The sequence below is a fragment of the Sarcophilus harrisii genome, chromosome 3 (assembly GCF_902635505.1).
Source record: "Sarcophilus harrisii chromosome 3, mSarHar1.11, whole genome shotgun sequence".
In the NCBI taxonomy this organism is placed as follows: Eukaryota; Metazoa; Chordata; class Mammalia; order Dasyuromorphia; family Dasyuridae; genus Sarcophilus; species Sarcophilus harrisii.
The window spans coordinates 256,091,913-256,110,506 of record NC_045428.1 but is presented as its reverse complement, the minus strand read 5'-3'; the positions used below and the strand labels follow the sequence as shown (position 1 = coordinate 256,110,506).

At 32.9% G+C, this 18,594-nt stretch overlaps 1 protein-coding gene across 1 annotated transcript in view; it reads right to left on the bottom strand.

The window, feature by feature from the left end:
* Positions 1–18,594, bottom strand: part of CFAP47 (cilia and flagella associated protein 47) — a 759,462-nt gene that overhangs the window by 538,232 nt on the left and 202,636 nt on the right. Inside the window, exons 30-31 of the mRNA XM_031959439.1 lie at positions 14,106–14,327; positions 283–364 (exon numbers count right to left, since the gene is read on the bottom strand). Coding sequence (XP_031815299.1) covers positions 283–364; positions 14,106–14,327 — 304 coding nt within the window. The remainder of the gene's footprint in view (positions 1–282; positions 365–14,105; positions 14,328–18,594) is intronic.

Genomic DNA, 18,594 nt, shown 5'->3' with positions numbered 1-18,594 from the left:
TTTTTTAAAAGATTACTAGCAAGTTGGTTATGAAATCTTCAAATGAATAACAACTATTGCCATTGTGGTTTGTCCTTCATTCTCGTAGAGGACCATGACAAGAGGGAGGGGATGCTATGACATGCAAATGAATCGGATTTAAGTGAGGGAAGGCTATTCACAGTCACCTGCCTCACTTTCCCTTCCAGAGCCATCTGGAGATCCAGTGGCCAGATATAGATCAAACAAATGAAAATAGCCCACTGTTCTGTAAACTTTTCCCAAACACCATTTTCCCCTTACTTTTATTTTAATCCATTTCTTGTAATCTTCTGGTTCAAGTAGAAACTCAGGAAGTATATAGGGAAGGCATGCTCCTTGAGTTCTTAAAAAACAAAAATGTAACAGCATTTTGGTCAAACACATAACTTTTTAATTAAAAACAAATAATTACATTAGAATATTTAACATTTAAATATATTAATATAAATTTTAATCAAATTAATTATAAAATAATAAAAATCCATCTCCAAGTAAAAACTATACAAAGCTTTTTAATTTAAATATTTTTTATCAATAAATCTATAAGTATCTATTAAGGTAGTATCCCATCATAGCTAAAGAAATAGCTTTGGAATCAGGAAGATCTGAGTTCAAATCCTACTACAAGAGCCATGTCACTCTAGAGAAGGCATTTGGTTGTTTTTAGCCATAAGTAAATGAGAATAATAAGATACCTGATACATACCACCCAGAGCTGTTGTATGGATCATATTTTTTAAAGTATCTAAAACAAGAATTGCTTCATAGGAAATGTTTAAATGTAAAACTGCTGTTTAAATGACAGTTTTTACTACTGCCATCATCATCCTTATAATTGTTTAGTTAATTTAGTTAATCAGTTTTGGATTTAATTAATCAATTATCCCATTGTTATTCTCTTCTCATCTAATATTTAATAACTGCTGTCATTATTAACTATGAGAAAAAAGCAAGAAATAGTTAAAATACTATAAAATCAGATCAAAGATATTGGAGATCTTAACATAAGAAGATGTTTTACTTTGCTAGAATGGGATCTTTGAATGGAATATGGGGCTGAAAGACTATATATATATTTTATTCAGCAATAACAAAATAAAGTTAGAGCACTATGCTATATTAATGTCCAGAAATTAAGAAACTACAAGTTGAGAGCATTGGGGTAAAAAAATCAAGAGAGAAAATATAAGAATATTGTTTATTGGTTAAAGTTCAATGGATCACCTGGACAAAAGGAGGAAATAGTTGAGGCACATAGGAAACAGATTATATGTTGGTCTTGGAAATATGATGAAATGATTATGTGGGATTTCAATTATCCAGTTATTTCCAAGTAGTAAGGGGGCATTCTACGTGACAAACAGGTAGCATCATGCACCAGGTGAGTCAAACCACTTACCTTGACCACCATCTCCTTTCAGGCCGTGATGTAAACAGCCTAGGATCCTGAACCCAAGAACCTTTAAAATGATGTTATCTCTTAGGCCAACAATCTGATTCTAGCCTAGCCACTACAGCCATCATTAAGAGAAGAAATTACTATGGAAAAGAGGTCTACCTTCTTCATTGCCACCAGCAATAGGTGTTGACCAACTGCTACCAATAAGGAATAAGCAAAGGAGCTGTGAGTGGTAGCATCTCCCTCCCACAATGCTGTTCCTGCTTCTAAATACACCCTCTTGGTGCTTTGGACAATTCTCTAACACCTTGCATTGCAGAAAAGGCAACTAGTCTGAATCAGCAGAGGAAGTTTCTTCATACAGGGAATTCATTATATTAATAAATCACAGATATAATTCCTATCACTATCCTCCCTTAATGACAATTTCATCATTCAAAATGTGAAGAAGGCGATAAGAAAAACTATTATTCTGCACCTGATTCTCTCGATTACTGTTAGAAACTTGATGGGAAGCCTTGAAGTGAAATGATTAACTGAGAAGAAAAAATGCCAGGAAAGTCTAACATGCACCCTAGATTTAGGGAAAGAATATTCCTAAAGTATCAGAGAAAGATTAATGGTATTCCATTAATTCTGATAATAGAAGAATATATTCTAAAGAGGAAGAAAAGGGGATTAAATGCACAAGGAGAACAAAATTAGATTGAGAAAATGAAAGAGTTAGGTTATGAAAGCTGAATACATTTGGATGATGGGAAAAAGTTGAATATAAAAACAAGCTTCAGAGGACTGATAAGTGTTTTGGCTTTTTTGTTTTATGTTGAGTGTTGTGGGCAATGTTCTGTTTTGCTTTCTCTTGGACTATACAAGGGAAAAGAAAATTTGGAAAAAGGTGGAACCACAGTTGAGGTAAATGTGATAATAATAACTGGTGAAAAAAAGCTGATGATAGAGTTCACTTTTGTATTCCCTACCAAGAATAATCATCTTTGGATTGGAAAAAGGGAGTGAAATGGGTAATAGGGAATTGAAACCCAAGATAATAGGGAGATCATAACAAAAATTTACTGCTCTAGAAAGGCTTGGGAAGTTACCAGGTCCAGGAAAACTATATACTAAAAGAATCCAAAATTCTTAAGATGTAGAAGGGAGCATCAGATATCACTTAATCTATCCTATACATGAAGAAGAATCCCCTGTAAAACATCTTTAAGCTTGGCTTAAAGACCTCTAAAAAATATAACTGGATACCTCATTCCATTAATTCTACTTTACAGCATTTCACAATGTTAGAATTTTTATTTCTTCTCATGAACCACAAACATGCTTCTTAGCAATTTTAACCTGTTTCTAATCTTTGACTCTGTTATCATGACAAACAAATCTATTCCCTCTTCTATATAATACCCTTTTATGCATTTGAAAACAGATGATCATGTAACCCTCTAAATCTTTTCTTCTCCAAATAAATCACATAAAAGTCAAAGGATCATAGATCACAAGTAAAGTCATGTCAACAAGCATTTATTAAGTGCCTACTGTGTGTCCTGTGCTGGGGTACAAAGAAAGGCCAAAAAAAAGCCTCTACATTCAAAAGCTTACAGTCTAGTAGGGGAGACAACATGCAAACTACTACTTAAAAACAGTATTATATGTTCAGGAAAAAATAAAAATAATCAATAGAGAAAATGTCTCAGCATTAAAAATAATTGATCAAGGCCTGTTGCAGAAGATGGGATTTTAGCCAAGAAACTGAAAAGAAGCCAGAGAACCTGGGAAAGAGAGCTGGATGAGGTAAAAAGAGCTCAAGGAATGGGGCCAGCCAGAGAAGAAAATTGGAGGCAGGAAATAGAATGTCATATTCAAGGAAAAGTAAGGAAGCCAGTGACTAAATCTCAATGCAAATATAGGGACATAGGTGTAAGAAAACAGAAAAGGCAAAATAAAGACCCTAGAGATAATATTTTAATTAACTAATTAAAATTTTGATTTAACATTTAACACAATTAATAATTAAATTTAATTTAAAATAGAGAGACTTGGGCTTTGGGAAGATCAACTTAAGAGTGGAGCAGAGAACGGAATGAGGTAGGGAGATTAAATGTATAGTTTAAAGGGACCTAAGAGGCCATCAAGTAAAATCTCTTCATTTTATAAATTGAGGAAATTAAAACCCCAAAAAAATTCTGGACCTTGGCCAAAATAATCCAATTTTTAAGAGTCAGATCTTCAAACTCCAAATCCAGATTCTTTCCACTGAACCTCCATTCTTGCAACTGGACTCATTTGATATGATTTTGCTGCCATTCACCATTTTTTGTATTATCAGAAAGTTTATTTATCCAAATTATTGATTAAAAAACATAGGAGAGATGTGAACTATTGCAGATGGAGTCATAATTCATTGAATGGCCATATTCAAGTATCTTGAAGTCAACTTGAAAAGAATTCTCTTGCCCTTGACCCTTCAGGAGATTCTACATAAAATACAGAATCCTATTGATTGACAAACAGGCTAATGAGGAGATTTGACAGAATTCTCTTGACCTATCAGGAAGATGATGAAGTCACCTATGAGCTGGGCTAATAAAACACATGCCAAAGCATCTACATGGGGCCAAATGGTCTGGTTGAAAAGCAGGCAGCAACCAGAGTCACTCATTAACTCATGGTTATCTCCTCATGCTGTGGAATAAAGGGGTGACAAAAGGGCAACAAAAATAGCTGGGGGACTTTCCATGAAATACAGTCATTTCTATTATGTTGGGCATAGTCACCATCACAAGTAAAAACAAGGGTAGAGATCTTCTAGTTAGTTTCTTATGATTAAACTAGTGAACTTACAATCTGCAATTCATAATTCTGAGGTCTCCACTCAGAAATTATAATCACCACCCCAATGGATTCCTATCAAAACGATTAATACTGATTGAATTAAATAGGGGTTCAATTAATTATCTATCACAATTTCACATTATATTTCCATGCCCCCCCCACAATCAATTCACTAGACTCATATGGGGCAAAGACTGTATCACATATATTAATAGAGGACACTGCTCAACAAAAGGTCCCTTCATGAAGGGAAATAATGAATGTGGTTTAAAAAAAAGAGACACAGAGAGAGAGAAAGACACAAGAGAGACAGAGACAGAGAGAGATACACAGAGAGACAGACATAAACAGAGAGAGAGAGAGAGAGAGAGAGAGAGAGAGAGAGAGAGAGAAACACAGAGAGAGATAATAAAATACCTACATGTCCTCAGTAAGTTCAATCCATACTATGACAAACTATATTCTGGGATACTAAAAAAAAAAACTGTAAATGTGAGTGATGAAACTATTGTCAGACATCTCTGGGAGATTTTGGGTAATATGAGAAATGTTATCAAGCTAGAGAAAAACTGGAGGATAAAATGAGATAATAATATTTGTGAAGCACTTTGCCAATCTTAAAGCTCTATATAAATACCAATTTGACCTTGAATATGTCATTCTGTTTCCTTAGCCATAAAATAAGAGAATGAAACTAAAGGTCTCCAAGTTTCCTTTCAGTTCTATTTCATCTTTATGCTTTATGATTGTAATGGGGAATTTCTGGTAGGAAAAACTGCATTTCTCCAATTCAGATCAATTGTTTATCACGTGGAGCCTTAAGATATGACCACATAGCTACTATGTGTCAGTGACAGAAATTGAATTTATTCATCCTAATTTAGTCATCCTAATTCTAAAGTTAGCCTGAGAGTCACCTACATTCCAGCACCTTTCAGTAATATCTTAACAAATACTGGCTAAGATGACATTAACAATATTTCTTTTCTTTTTTGTCAAAATGTCATTTTATCAGAAATTCTTTTTTAACTATTTCAAACCATCAGTTATGCTACAATCCATATGCTTAGGAAAACTGCTTATGGTTAGATTAAATAATTTGCTTGGAGCTCCCATACCTAGTAACAGAATTGAAACTTGAACCCAAGTCTTGACTCCAAAGTCATTCATTATCCCAAGTTGCCTCTCATAGACTGGCATATAATCTCTCAAAGCATTAGATTACAAAAAACCCATGTAGTCTGAGAAATTTGCTTTGGCTCTACATGTGAATATTATATTATATTATATAATTTATTCAGTATAAAAATGAGATATTAATATTTTGAAATACATATGTACCATTACATATAAAATGTAAGACATTATAACAATCAAATATATATTTTTGTACTATCTATATGTATATATGTATAAAAATACCTATACATGTACCTATATGTCAATATACAAAATGCTATGTATTACATGTGATTATCATAATATATATGTATCTTGTATATGCCACATATCATGTCATGTATGTGTGCATTTAAAATATTCATAATTATTTTAAAATTCAGGCAGTATGAGGGAAAAGTTTATTTAATGTGATTTAATTCTTTTGCATTAATCCTTTCTATCTGTATTCTATGATACTATAGGCTGAGCTATTTGTTTTTTCAGAATTGAATTTACTGGACAAATAAGGCAATATTTAGTTTTATAGCAGATCAATAGCTTATAAAATTAATGTCAGTTGACATCCATAATTGATTTTACTATGATTTTACAGTCTTGTTTTTCTATATGAATTAATTTCTCACAATTTTATATACACAAGAATCAAGGTAAACATTAATAGTTCTATATAAATAATAAAATTTTAAATGACCTTCAGATACATATATATGTATCTGAAGGTCATTTAAAATTTATATTTTATTTATATATATATATAGTGATAGCATCTGATTCCACATTTGAAAACTCTTATTCCCTTCAAAATTATGTTGTTTTTTTTCTTTTACATAAATATTCATTTTACTTTCCAGTGTCTCAAATTTAACAGTAAGAACAAGTAATCAGAATGGTCATTTTTATAATCTAATTTTCCATCTCCAGGATCAAAATGTGAATATATCCCAGATTAGTGAACCAATTTTATTAACCATATTGGCAATTTCAAGATGTTAAGGACTTTCATCATAGTCAGTATTTCCTAAGAGACCTATATTTGCTGCTAAAACGAACAAATAAATCTGGGCAGCCTGCCTTTATTCCAGAAACTGCTCTTCCATACCCATAGTCTCAAGTCATAAAACATCAGAACAGAAATCATCCAAACCAATGTCAAAATCACTGGGATCACTGCCAACAATAATGTGATAATGGTAACACAACAAAGGAAAGTACCAAGCAAATTAATGATGCAATCTTGAAATTTACTTTCTTTGTTCCTTTTTTTATGTGTGGAGCATTTGCACACATGCATTCTCACATATGCATGTATATGTTCACAATTCACACTGGTGCACATGCATCTGCACAACACACATATCCATGCATGCATATGCATGCACACACACACACACACACACACACACACACATACACACAGAGTTCACTTAACTATGCATATTTCTAAAGCAGCACAGCTAAGATGTCCTATTAACTATCAAAAGCACACAAGTTCCTACTTTCTAAATAAAGATTCTTCAGATTATTGAGAATGAATTAAAGTTTCATAAAAAAAAAGTCAACTTTTCCTTTTATCTAGTAGGACTTGAGCTTCTTAATCCTTTTAGTTAGAAATAATAATTTCTAGACTGCTTACTATTTGAAACTAAGAATAACTAAAAGATTTGTAATAATGCAAGTAACTCAGATAAAAATTTCAAATCACTGGTTATTTAATATTATATAACAATTTTATTCAAGAGAGAATTCATAGTTTGGTAATAGTTGACAAATCCTAATAGAATGAGTCCCTTATTCAAAATATACTTTGTGAGATGACTAAAGGAAGCATCTTCTGTGAAAATCATATATTCTTATGGATGTTTTCCCAGGGGCATTATGGTACAATCTAGAGAGTTCCATGTGGCTTCTTGTCAGAATTTTGTGCTTTTTTAAGGACCTTAAAACAAGCAGTTTTGTGCTGCAGTGGTTTTAAGGATATGTTTGCCTAAAGTGGACCTTGCAGTAATAAAATATTATTTTCTTTCTTAACATCTACTTTATCCATCAACTGTTACTTATAAACAAGCACAAGCCCTTTCTTGCAGTATAGGAATAGAATCCTATAAAAATCTGGATGACTTTGGAGACTGTAAACTCCATTCTCAAAGATTACAGTAAACAATTACAAATGACCCTCACCTTGGAAAAGTGTAATGGGCTGAGGTTTGAGTTGATGCACTGAGGTCCCAAGTACGTGAGGCTAAATAGTAATTGGACTATACCCTATTAATATACATGATTGGATAAAGAATGGTCCCTGACCACTCTCCGTGCAAGTCCTGATGTGTTGTATAGGAAATGACGATTTTGGTGGGTGGAGGCAGAGAGAGAGAGACAGGAAGAGAAGCTGGGAGAGATTGGGCCTGGTTTACTCCTAGTTGCTGGTCGTGTGGCTGCTGGTCTAGCTAGCTTCTTGACTCAGCTACACATATTGCTATTGCCCATTCTCCTCCACCTCCGATCTTTCTTCACTGAGAATAAAGACTGACGATTTTCCCCTAACCTGAATTCCTGACTCCGGCTGATTTTAAAATACGCTGTCTTCATAGAAAAGGAACAGCTCTGTATTTTAAAAGACTACTTTGGGGTAAATTGAAAAGCTTTATGTCATTCATTAAATAGCATGTGGCTCATCTGAATTAAACTTTATTTATGTCTTGAAATAAAATAGATGGCACTATTAAAATATATTCTAAACTATTTATGGGCCTCATATGTAACATAATAGAATTTTTTGTTACCCCTACTTCATATAAGCTCTGAAATAATTAAGCAAACTTCAAAAGCACTATAGCACCATTAAGCATCACTGAGTATAACTTGCAAAAGGGATCAATAGGCTGGTAAAGCCATTGCTTGTTACGTTGCAGGCTTATGTGATAGCTCCAAAAATCTTTATTAGACATTTTAATACCATATTTTAAGATTGCTCTTTAGATGCAGCTGGCTACTTAAGGTTCTCTTAGTTAAACTAATTTTTATGTTTATAAAATCTGAAAATAATTCACTGACCAGTTGGAAAACATTGCTTCATGTCAAAGAAATTAAATGAACAATTTCTTGTAACAAGTTTCTAGTTAACAGTTTCTAATAACACTGTCTATAAGATAACTCTTACAGAGAGTCAAAAGACCAGAGGAAATTCATGTTCCCCAATATTTGTAGATCACTCTGGTATGCCAACTACTGATCAACATACAAAACTTTTTCATGGAGTTCAAATTCAAAATAAAGCTATTTTGAGTGAGTCTGACTTCCAAATGCCATAAGAAAGAAGTTTCCGTCTTGTCCTAATAGTTTCTGTCATTTGGTATCATATGATCTTGATCATTTTATTAGCAAAATACTAAAGTCCCAAAGTTGCACTGTATTCAAAGAATCACCAGCAAGTTATCTCTGCCTGCCACAATATTTGCAACAATACTCAAAAATGACTGTGAGTACAAGATGTAATTAAGTCTTGGCATTTTGCTTTAGTAATCAGAAAAGATAATTTTCCAAGAGTTTTCTTGTAAATGTTATTCCCAAAGTTATTGAACTCAGTATGAAGTCTTCAAGATTAGCTAATCAACTGATCAACAAATATTTAAGAGCCTTTTAGATTCAAGGCACTGGGTTCTATGGAAGGGAACACAGTCCCTGCCTTCTAGGAGCTTATGTATTAATGAGAAAGACAATATGTATACTAAGAAGAACAAAAAAAAAAAAAAAAAAAATAGTGCAAATTCAGATATTTATAGAGGTTGTAATAGCAGTTGAAAGGACTTGAACCAAGTTTTAAAGGAAATGAGATTTTAATACATGTAATACATTACAAGGATGTGGGACACTAAGAATGAAGACTAAGAGATGTAGACCATCTTGCATGCAGAACAGCAAATAGAAAAATAGTGTTCAGACAGTGGAAGAAAAGGAATAGTGAATAATACAACTAGAAAGGCATAAAAGATTTGAGTTGTGAAGAAATTTGATGTTGAAATATGGCAGCTTATATTAGATCTTAGAGTTATCCATTGGAGACTGTTTAGCGAGAATCGGGGATAAAGATAAAATCTACACTTTAGGGAAATCACTGTGACAACTGGCAGGAAGATGAAATGGGGTGGGAAGAGTCTTGAGTCCTGGATACCAAAAAAGACAGAATAATCTTCCTTTAATTTTCTCAAAACAATTATATTTTTTAGCTTTTACCAAAAAAGATTCATTTTACTTTTCAGTGTGTCAATTTTCACAGTGAGAATAACTAATCAACACGGTCATTTTTAAAATCTAAGCTTTTAATTTCCGGGATAAAGCATTAAACACATCCTGGATTAATGAACCAATTTTATTAACCATATTGGCAATTTCAAGATGTTAAGTTAAACAGGCCAAACTAGAGGTAATTAGGGCCTGAAATAGGGTGGTGGCTGAGTACTGTGAGAGAACATTTGTAAGATTTTATGGAGAAAGAAATGGCAAGATTTGGGAATTAATTGGATATTTGGGTTGAGAGTTGAGGATGTCACCTGAGTTGTATAGTTTTAGGTAAAATATAATGAGTTCTGTTTTGTATATGTTGTGTTTTAGCATCGTGTTTGATATGTCCAATACGTAGTTGGTGATGTGGGACTATCACTCAGTAAAAATATTGATCCTGGCTCTTTACATTCAGTAATTATGTAGAGATTAGTTGAACCCATGGACAATGGTGGGTGGGTGTATGTGTGTGTGTGTGTGTGTGTGTGTGTGTGTGTGAGAGAGAGAGAGAGAGAGAGAGAGAGAGAGAGAGAGAAGGGATGGAAAGAGGGAGGGAGAGAAGAAGAGGGAGAGAGGGAGAGAGAGGAAAGAAGAGGGGGAGAGGGAGACAGAAAGGAGGAGGAGGAGGAGGAAGAAGAGGAGGAAAAGGAAGGGGGGAGGAGAGCATAATGAGAAAAAGCAAAGAGACAGAGACAGAGAAAGAGAAAGACAGAGTCAGAAAGAGAGGCAGAGAAAGACAGAGATATATATCTTATCTCCTCTCCCAAATTATAAATTTTATTTACACAGAGATTATCCCTCATTTATCTTTATATACTCACCCCAACACACAAGATTTCAACAGAGACATTGAATCTATGAATGAAATTCATATGAAACCTTCACAAAGGCATTTCTTTTTATCATTACCAGGAGGGAAGAACTCATTATTTATATCATTAAAATAATCCAACAAAAGAAAATGGTCAGCAGGTTCCCAAGGAGGTTTGCTGAGGACTAGGTATTTACAAGGGGACACCAGAATCATTCCTCCTCTTTTAAATGCTTCTATCACTTAATCCTGTTATATAGAACAGTTAAGTTACCAGCAGGGGAAAAAAGAAAATCAAGGCACATATTTAGAACAAAAGAACTAGAGCTGAGCTCTCTCTAACACCACTTGCTCTACATCTAGGCCTTCCTCAAGTTGACTTACATGAAAACCAGGAATATTTATAGGAGTCAAAAATAAACCTTATCATTCTAGCTCCACGGAGTTCTTTTGAGTTTTACTAAGTAGCATATCAGAGATATCTTGTTTCAAATTTTTTTTCTAAACCTAATGGTTTCTGTTAACTTTTGCTGACTAGGTGTGGCTACATAGACTTTATCTACCAACAGAAAAGTATGACAAAGGATTTTGCCAACATAAGGATATTTTCCAAAACTACAGTCTAACCTAATCCAATAAGCATTTATGTTGTGGTGCTGAGTTGGAGAAGGAAAAGGGAAATCCAAAATCCATGATCATAACTCTCTAAAACAAATACTTCCTACTCTCGAGCAATTACAATCTGAAAAAAAGGTAAATGCCTATGTAGTCTCTTCTTCTGGATACAGGGAAATAATAATTCAAACATATAGAGAGTAATGTTTATTTACTAGTTTTATTAGTATAGTAAGATTTTCATCTTAACTTCAATGAAAAATCTGTTCTTCATCTTAAAATATCAAAAGGCATTAAAATACCAACTACTTACTATTCAAGATTAATACCATTTATTTTTTTTTGGTTCTTTTTTTTTTTTTTTGGTAGCATTTGGTAATTTCCTTTTTTTTTTTTTATTTAATAGCCTTTTATTTACAGGATATACCATTTATTGAAGAAACTTTGCACACTGGTAAAGAATCCTTTGCTATGATTAGTCTTTCAGTCATAAATGTGAATGAACATTTATAAAGTACCTCACTATGTACAGACCACTATGCTTAATACTGGGGATATAAATACAAAAAATAATAAAATTTGTACCCTCAAGCTTACAATTCAATCAGTAAATACAACAGTAAAAACACACAAAGGGAAACTGAAAAAGAGGTCTTGATGAAGAAAGGAAATTTCTATGTGGAAGCATAATAAAAAATCCAAAAGCAGCACAAAAAGATAAGAAATGAAGAGACAAATAGTTGGCTCCGTATATAGTCCTAGCTCTGTGCTCTGCCTTCTAATCAGAGGAGTTCCAAGGAAAAGATTACTGAGAACTAGTGAGAACTAGTGCTGATATGATTTTTCAGGATACTGAAGTTATTTATGAAGAAGATCAAAGTAATGCAGCCAGGTAGAAAATGAAGATAATGAACTGAAGACTGCAAGAGTCTTGCTCTATACCTACCTCTATTAATATGCTTTTGGATTTTATTTTACTGACCAGAGAACTTTCATGATGCTCTTTTCTCAGCTTAAATTCTTAAATCAATCAGCATTTATGTGTTACTAGAGTCTTTGACTCAGTGATTACAACTACATATTTATCTACAAAGTATAAGAATAATATATTTATGCTTCAATCCAAGATAGCATAGATCTCAGATTATGCTATGCCATCTCTATTAAAATTTTATATAATTTCACTCCAGAAAGACTGTGGAAATGTAAATTCTCTTTTTTACAGAGGTGATGGGCTACGGGTATATGATATTGTATATATTGTCAGATTCACTTGATCTATTTATGTTTTATTGAATTGATTTTATTTTCCCTTTAATTTTTTTAACCAGGAACGATTCACTGAGGAGGGCATAAGTGAAGGATCGACTAGAAATTTAAGATGATATAAAAAGCAAAAGATATTAATAATTTTAAAATTTTGACATTGAATCCTCCATGACCACTGCTTAAATCTGAATAAAAATACATGATAAAAAATACTTCCTAAGAGCTTTGATTGACCCTTAACTTGAACTGTATGTAGAAGAGATAGCCAAAGAAATTCTTTTGAGGAATTTCATCCCACAAACATGATTTACCTATGAATAAAGGATAGATAATAACAACTTCATTGTTATTCCAAGAAATGATCATCATATTATATTGTTTAAGTTACCCATACTGGGGGCAAATATTGTCTATTCATGAATGTAGTAAGACATGCATGCCCTTAGAATGTAAAACTATGAAAAAATGCACTGAAAAATCAAACCAATGAAAGGTACTCTCAGCTTTTATACAAATCAGATATAGAGGAAATTCAAGAAAATGCAATCTATATTCAGGTCAATAGAGCTCATATGAACATTTTTCATAGAAAAAAAAGTAAATCAAATTGGTATCTTGTGACTTATAATTGATTTTGTTGTCACCATATGACAAAAAGTGAACTTAAAGCTAGAAGTTCTCAATTGACTATAGATAAAGTAACTTGATCTTGCTGAACCTCACGTTCCTCATTTGAAAATAGAGATAATATTTGAGACAATCAACATCATGGGGTTGATGTGAAGAATGTGTTTTTTAAGCCAAAAGGCTTCTGTAAATAAGTTATTATTGTTTTTAAAAGAAAATCATTTTTTAATGATAAATATCATAGCAGATGTAGAGATGATCTCACTTTGATTTTCTTTCTTTCAAATAATCACAGAAATATGCTGTGGAGATTTCTACAGTGGGCATTTGCATACTGTAATTTTTGCAATGTTACCATCTGAAGACATCTGTCCCTTGTCAGTGAATGATATCCAAGACAATACATACCACCAGTTTTAGGCTTGTTTTTCAATTGAGAAAACTTTATTTTCTATGTTTGCACTCTAGCTGAGGGGTAAAAAAAAATGTTTAAAACAGAGAAAAAAAAAAGGGAAGCTATCAAAGCATTCAAAGTCTCTAAATTTTCAACATTTTATTCTATACTCTTCTTAGTCATCATTTTTCCTAGCTTTCTATACTTGCTATTTAACCTATCTCAGGAAAACAGACAACATAGCAATATAGTAATAAATTAAGTTTTCTATCTGTGCATAAAACGTCCTCTCATTTCATGTATTAATATTAATAATCTTTATAATTGTTCACAATCCATGTACATAGATTGAATTAGCAATATCATTTAGAGAGCATAGATTGAAAGTAAATTCATTTTTGTTCAATGTGCCTTATCTATCTTAAAGATATTTAGTACCTTGAGCCAAGAACATGCATTTCTTAATTTCCATAAATTATTCCATACCATATTTAAACATGTATATATATATATGTGTGTGTGTGTGTGTGTGTGTGTGTATACTGGCTGTTAAATAATTACATGGTAATAAGAAGAAAATATAATACCATAGAACACCCTTATTAAAAGAAACAAAAATTCCTAATCATCATCTACTTACTGATTCTAAGGCATCATCTATAGAGTCTTACTTGAGGAAGGTGAGAAGCGTAGAATGTAGCCAATGGAGGTGGATAACTCTCTCAGTATCATCAATAGGTAATGTCTGAGTTGTTGAAACTCCAGGTAGCATCTGTCCACTCAAGTAGAATAACATGTCATATATGGTTTTATTATATCTGTCAAAGTCACCATTTGAATTGTTTGGTTTGTTTGTTGCAGGTGATAGGGATAATGTTCCTTTAGATACATCCCTAAGAAAAACAGTGCATTTTAGTTTTAAATTAAAAACTAAATATTGTCCTAAAAAAACATCCTGACCATTAGCTATATTTACTTTAGCAAATTTAACAAATGAAATCATTAATTTCTATGTGTATTTATTTATGCCTGTGCTGAATTCTTTGTGAAAGAAACCACTCTATCAATGAAGCAACTAATCTGCCATTTGTCATCTATAAAAGATGCCTGCAACCCTGAGAGCTTGTGAATTGTTCTGGGTCACACCACTATTATGTGTCAAAGGTATGACTTGAATTCAGGTCCTCTTCACTCATAGACTAAATCTAGTCTTTGCAAGAGACCAAATCTGTTCTTTGCAAATGAATGCTTTCAAATATAACTGAAATATAACATCATAAAAATCAAACAACACAGCTTGGTTATGATCAGCAATAATTTGTATTAAATTATCTTTCTATATCTTTGAAATATTTTATTATATATATATATACCATTATCAAATGTTAAAGTTGTGAAGATTACTGTCAGGTTGACCTAGACCTGGGGAAAGTTCCAAAAGCTGACTTGTTCATAACTTCAAAGACAAGTGCAGAAAAAAGCCATCAAAAGGTGAATTTTAGTCAAAAACAAAAGAATTACCAAAAAAAAATGTAAGTTAGCTGGAGGAAAAAAAAATAAGAAGTAAGCATTAAATGATAAGGCAGGAGGGACACTGAAATAAAAGCACTAGACAGGGAACATGAAAGGTTCTCCCTTCGTGAGTCAAACACAGGGGTTCCACAGGGCTCTAGGGGGCTTTGAGACAAATATGAATTGAGTAGACTAATAGGAGTGTTGGTTTTATTAAGAAAGGCATTGGACACTTAACACCGTATACCAAGATAAGATCAAAATGGGTCCATGATTTAGGCATAAAGAACGAGATGATAAATAAATTAGAGGAACATAGGATAGTTTATCTCTCAGACTTGTGGAGGAGGAAGAAATTTGTGAAAGATGAACTAGAGACCATTACTGATCACAAAATAGAAAATTTTGATTACATCAAATTAAAAAGCCTTTGTACAAATAAAACTAATGCAAACAAGATTAGAAGGGAAGCAACAAACTGGGAAAACATCTTCACAGTTAAAGCTTCTGATAAAGGTCCATTTCCAAAATATATAGAGAATTGACTCTAATTTATAAGAAATCAAGCCATTCCTCAATTGATAAATGGTCAAAGGATATGAACAGACAATTTTCAGATGATGAAATTAAAACTATTTCTAGTCATATGAAAAAGTGTTCCAAATCATTATTAATCAGAGAAATGCAAATTAAGACAACTCTAAGATACCACTACACACCTGTCAGATTGGCTAAAATGACAGGAAAAAATAATGATGAATGTTGGAGGGGATGCGGGAAAACTGAGACATTGATGCATTGTTGGTGGAGTTGTGAACGAATCCAACCATTCTGGAGAGCAATCTGGAATTATGCCCAAAAAGTTATCAAACTGTGCATACCCTTTGACTCAGAAGTGCTACTACTGGGCTTATATCCCAAAGAGATACTAAAGAAGGGAAAGGAACCTGTATGTGCCAAAATGTTTGTGGTAGCCCTGTTTGTAGCGGCTAGAAACTGGAAAATGAATGGATGCCCATCAATTGGAGAATGGTTGGGTAAATTGTGGTATATGAATGTTATGGAATATTATTGTTCTCTAAAAAATGACCAGCAGGATGATTTCAGAAAGGCCTGGAGAGACTTACATGAACTGATGCTAAATGAAATGAGCAGAACCAGGAGATCATTATATACTTCAACAACGATACTGTATGAAGATCTATTCTGATGGAAGTGGATTTCCTTGACAAAGAGACCTAATTCAGTTTCAATTGATGGACAGAAGCAGCTACTCCCAAAGAAAGAACACTGGGAAAGGAATGTAAACTGTTTGCCTTTTTGTTTTTCTTCCCGGATTATTTTTACCTTCTGAATCCAATTCTCCCTGTGCAACAAGAGAATTGTTTGGTTCTGCACACATATACTGTATCTAGGATATACTGCGACATATTTAACATATATAGGACTGCTTGCCATCTAGGGGAGGGGGTGGAGGGAGAGAGGGGAAAAATCAGAACAGAAGTGAGTGCAAGGGAAAATGTTGTAAAAAATTACCCTGGCATGGGTTCTGTCAATAAAAAGTTATAATTAAAAAAAAAAAAGAAAGAAAGAAAGGCATTGTATCTAGGACTAAGAAAGTACCAGTTCTGATGTACTTAGCCCTTTTTAGGAGTATTGTGTTACTTTTTAGATGATACATTTTGTGAAAACCATAGATAATCCATAAAGTTTTCAATAAGGCATGACCAGGAAGATGAAAAACTTCAAGATTATGACACACAACAAATAATTAAAGAACTTGGAATGTTTAGAGTGGAAACAAGTTAAGAGTGAAGATAATGGATATTATTTGAAGGGCTATCAAGTGGAACAGATAATAGACTTGCTTTAAATGGCAACAGAAGACAGAACTATGTGCTCTGGAGAAAAGTAGATTGGGCCTCAAAGTGCTAAGTCTCAAGTTCTGAAACATGTCACAAGAGTCCAGAATACAGCCTTGAATGTCATCCAATTAGCTCACTTTGAAGCTTCTTTGTGGAGAAGCCAAGTGGCACTAGCACAATAGAGTGCTAGGCCTGAAGTCAGCTTCCTGAATTCAAATCCAACCTCAGACACTAACTAGTTTTGTAATCTTGGACAAGCCACTTAATCCTATTTGGCTCAGTTCATCTGGACGATGAGCTAAAAAAGGAAATGGCAAATCACTCTAATATCTTTGCTAAGAAAATCCCAAATAGGGTCACTAAGAGTCAGATAAAAGTAAAATCCACTTTAGCATTATACACATAGTGCTAACTCAGCTCACACCTCAGTTTCACTACTACTCTTGGCTAAGATGACTTAAGAAAAATTTTCCAAACAATTAGAATTACTTAAAATTGAAAAAGTTTTTCTTCTAGTTAATTATGAGTTCCATTAGAACTGCTTAAAAGTGAAAAAGACTTCCTCCTGGTTAAATGTGAGTTCCACTAGGAGACTTGTTCTTGCCATTGTTAATTGTTATATGATCTTCCCAAATCTATTTCATATTTACCATTCCTGGTATCTATTGCATTTCTTTATTTTGTCTGTAACCTCTTCTCATAAACAAACCTACCTTTTGCCAAAACAAAACAAACAAAAAAAGGGAAGCAGGCTCCCTTGAGAAATAATTGATGAATTAATTTAATGATTAATAATAATTTTTATGTGTGAGCTATCTCCTGGAAGTATTTTCATTTTAAAAAAATGTAGAGATAATCTCCACTAAAGGCAATACTCTGATGCTTCACTGTGATATGAAGATAACACTGGGTTTTCAAAAGCATAAACTCTTATTATTTTCTGTCAAGGTAGACAGCATTTGAGTGTGAAACTGTTGGTGGACTGAATGGTTAGTGTCTGGGATAAGTTCAAAAAGACTCACTTTCAATTTTGCCAGGGCAAAAATATTCAACCTGAAGTTGTAAGCTTCATGAAGCCCAACCCAGATCAAAATATAATTGGAAAATATTTAACAAAATGAAAAGCACAATAAAATGTAGATAATATGTGGTTTTCTAAATTGTTATGTGCCTACAGGGATCCTTATGTATACTTTAGTAACTTCTGTTTGTATTTGAGTTTGACAACACTGGCCAAAAGAAAATGAAATTTTTGGCCATGCAATTCTCAAAGATTATCAAGTTACTGAAGAAATCATCTTAAGTGTAGATCTTTAAATCTAAAGATTTCTAGAACCAGCAATATCAGCTCAAAGAAGTAAATCTGTAATGGTGGAATTTTAGACAGCAAGAACAGATATATAGGAAATATATTTGGGGAAAGCATGCCATTTCTCATGTTTCTTATATCACCAAAGAGGTGAATAAAGCTAACCTTTACTAGGTCTCAATCACAGGCTGTTAGATTCGAAAAATAATTTAAATATCATTAATTGAAATTGATTTTTTAATAAATGGGAATTCAGAGCAGTTTAGTGAGTTGGAAAAAGGTCACACAGCTGTTAAGGGAATAATATCATGGAAAATATAAGTGTTTATGAATGCTAACCAACAGTTGAATTCATGCTAAGTATAAATGTATATTTGTATATATAATTTTATTAACCTAACTACCTTATAATTTATTCACTTATTCTATAGTATGTATTATTATTTTTTATATATTTATATATAATTTATATAT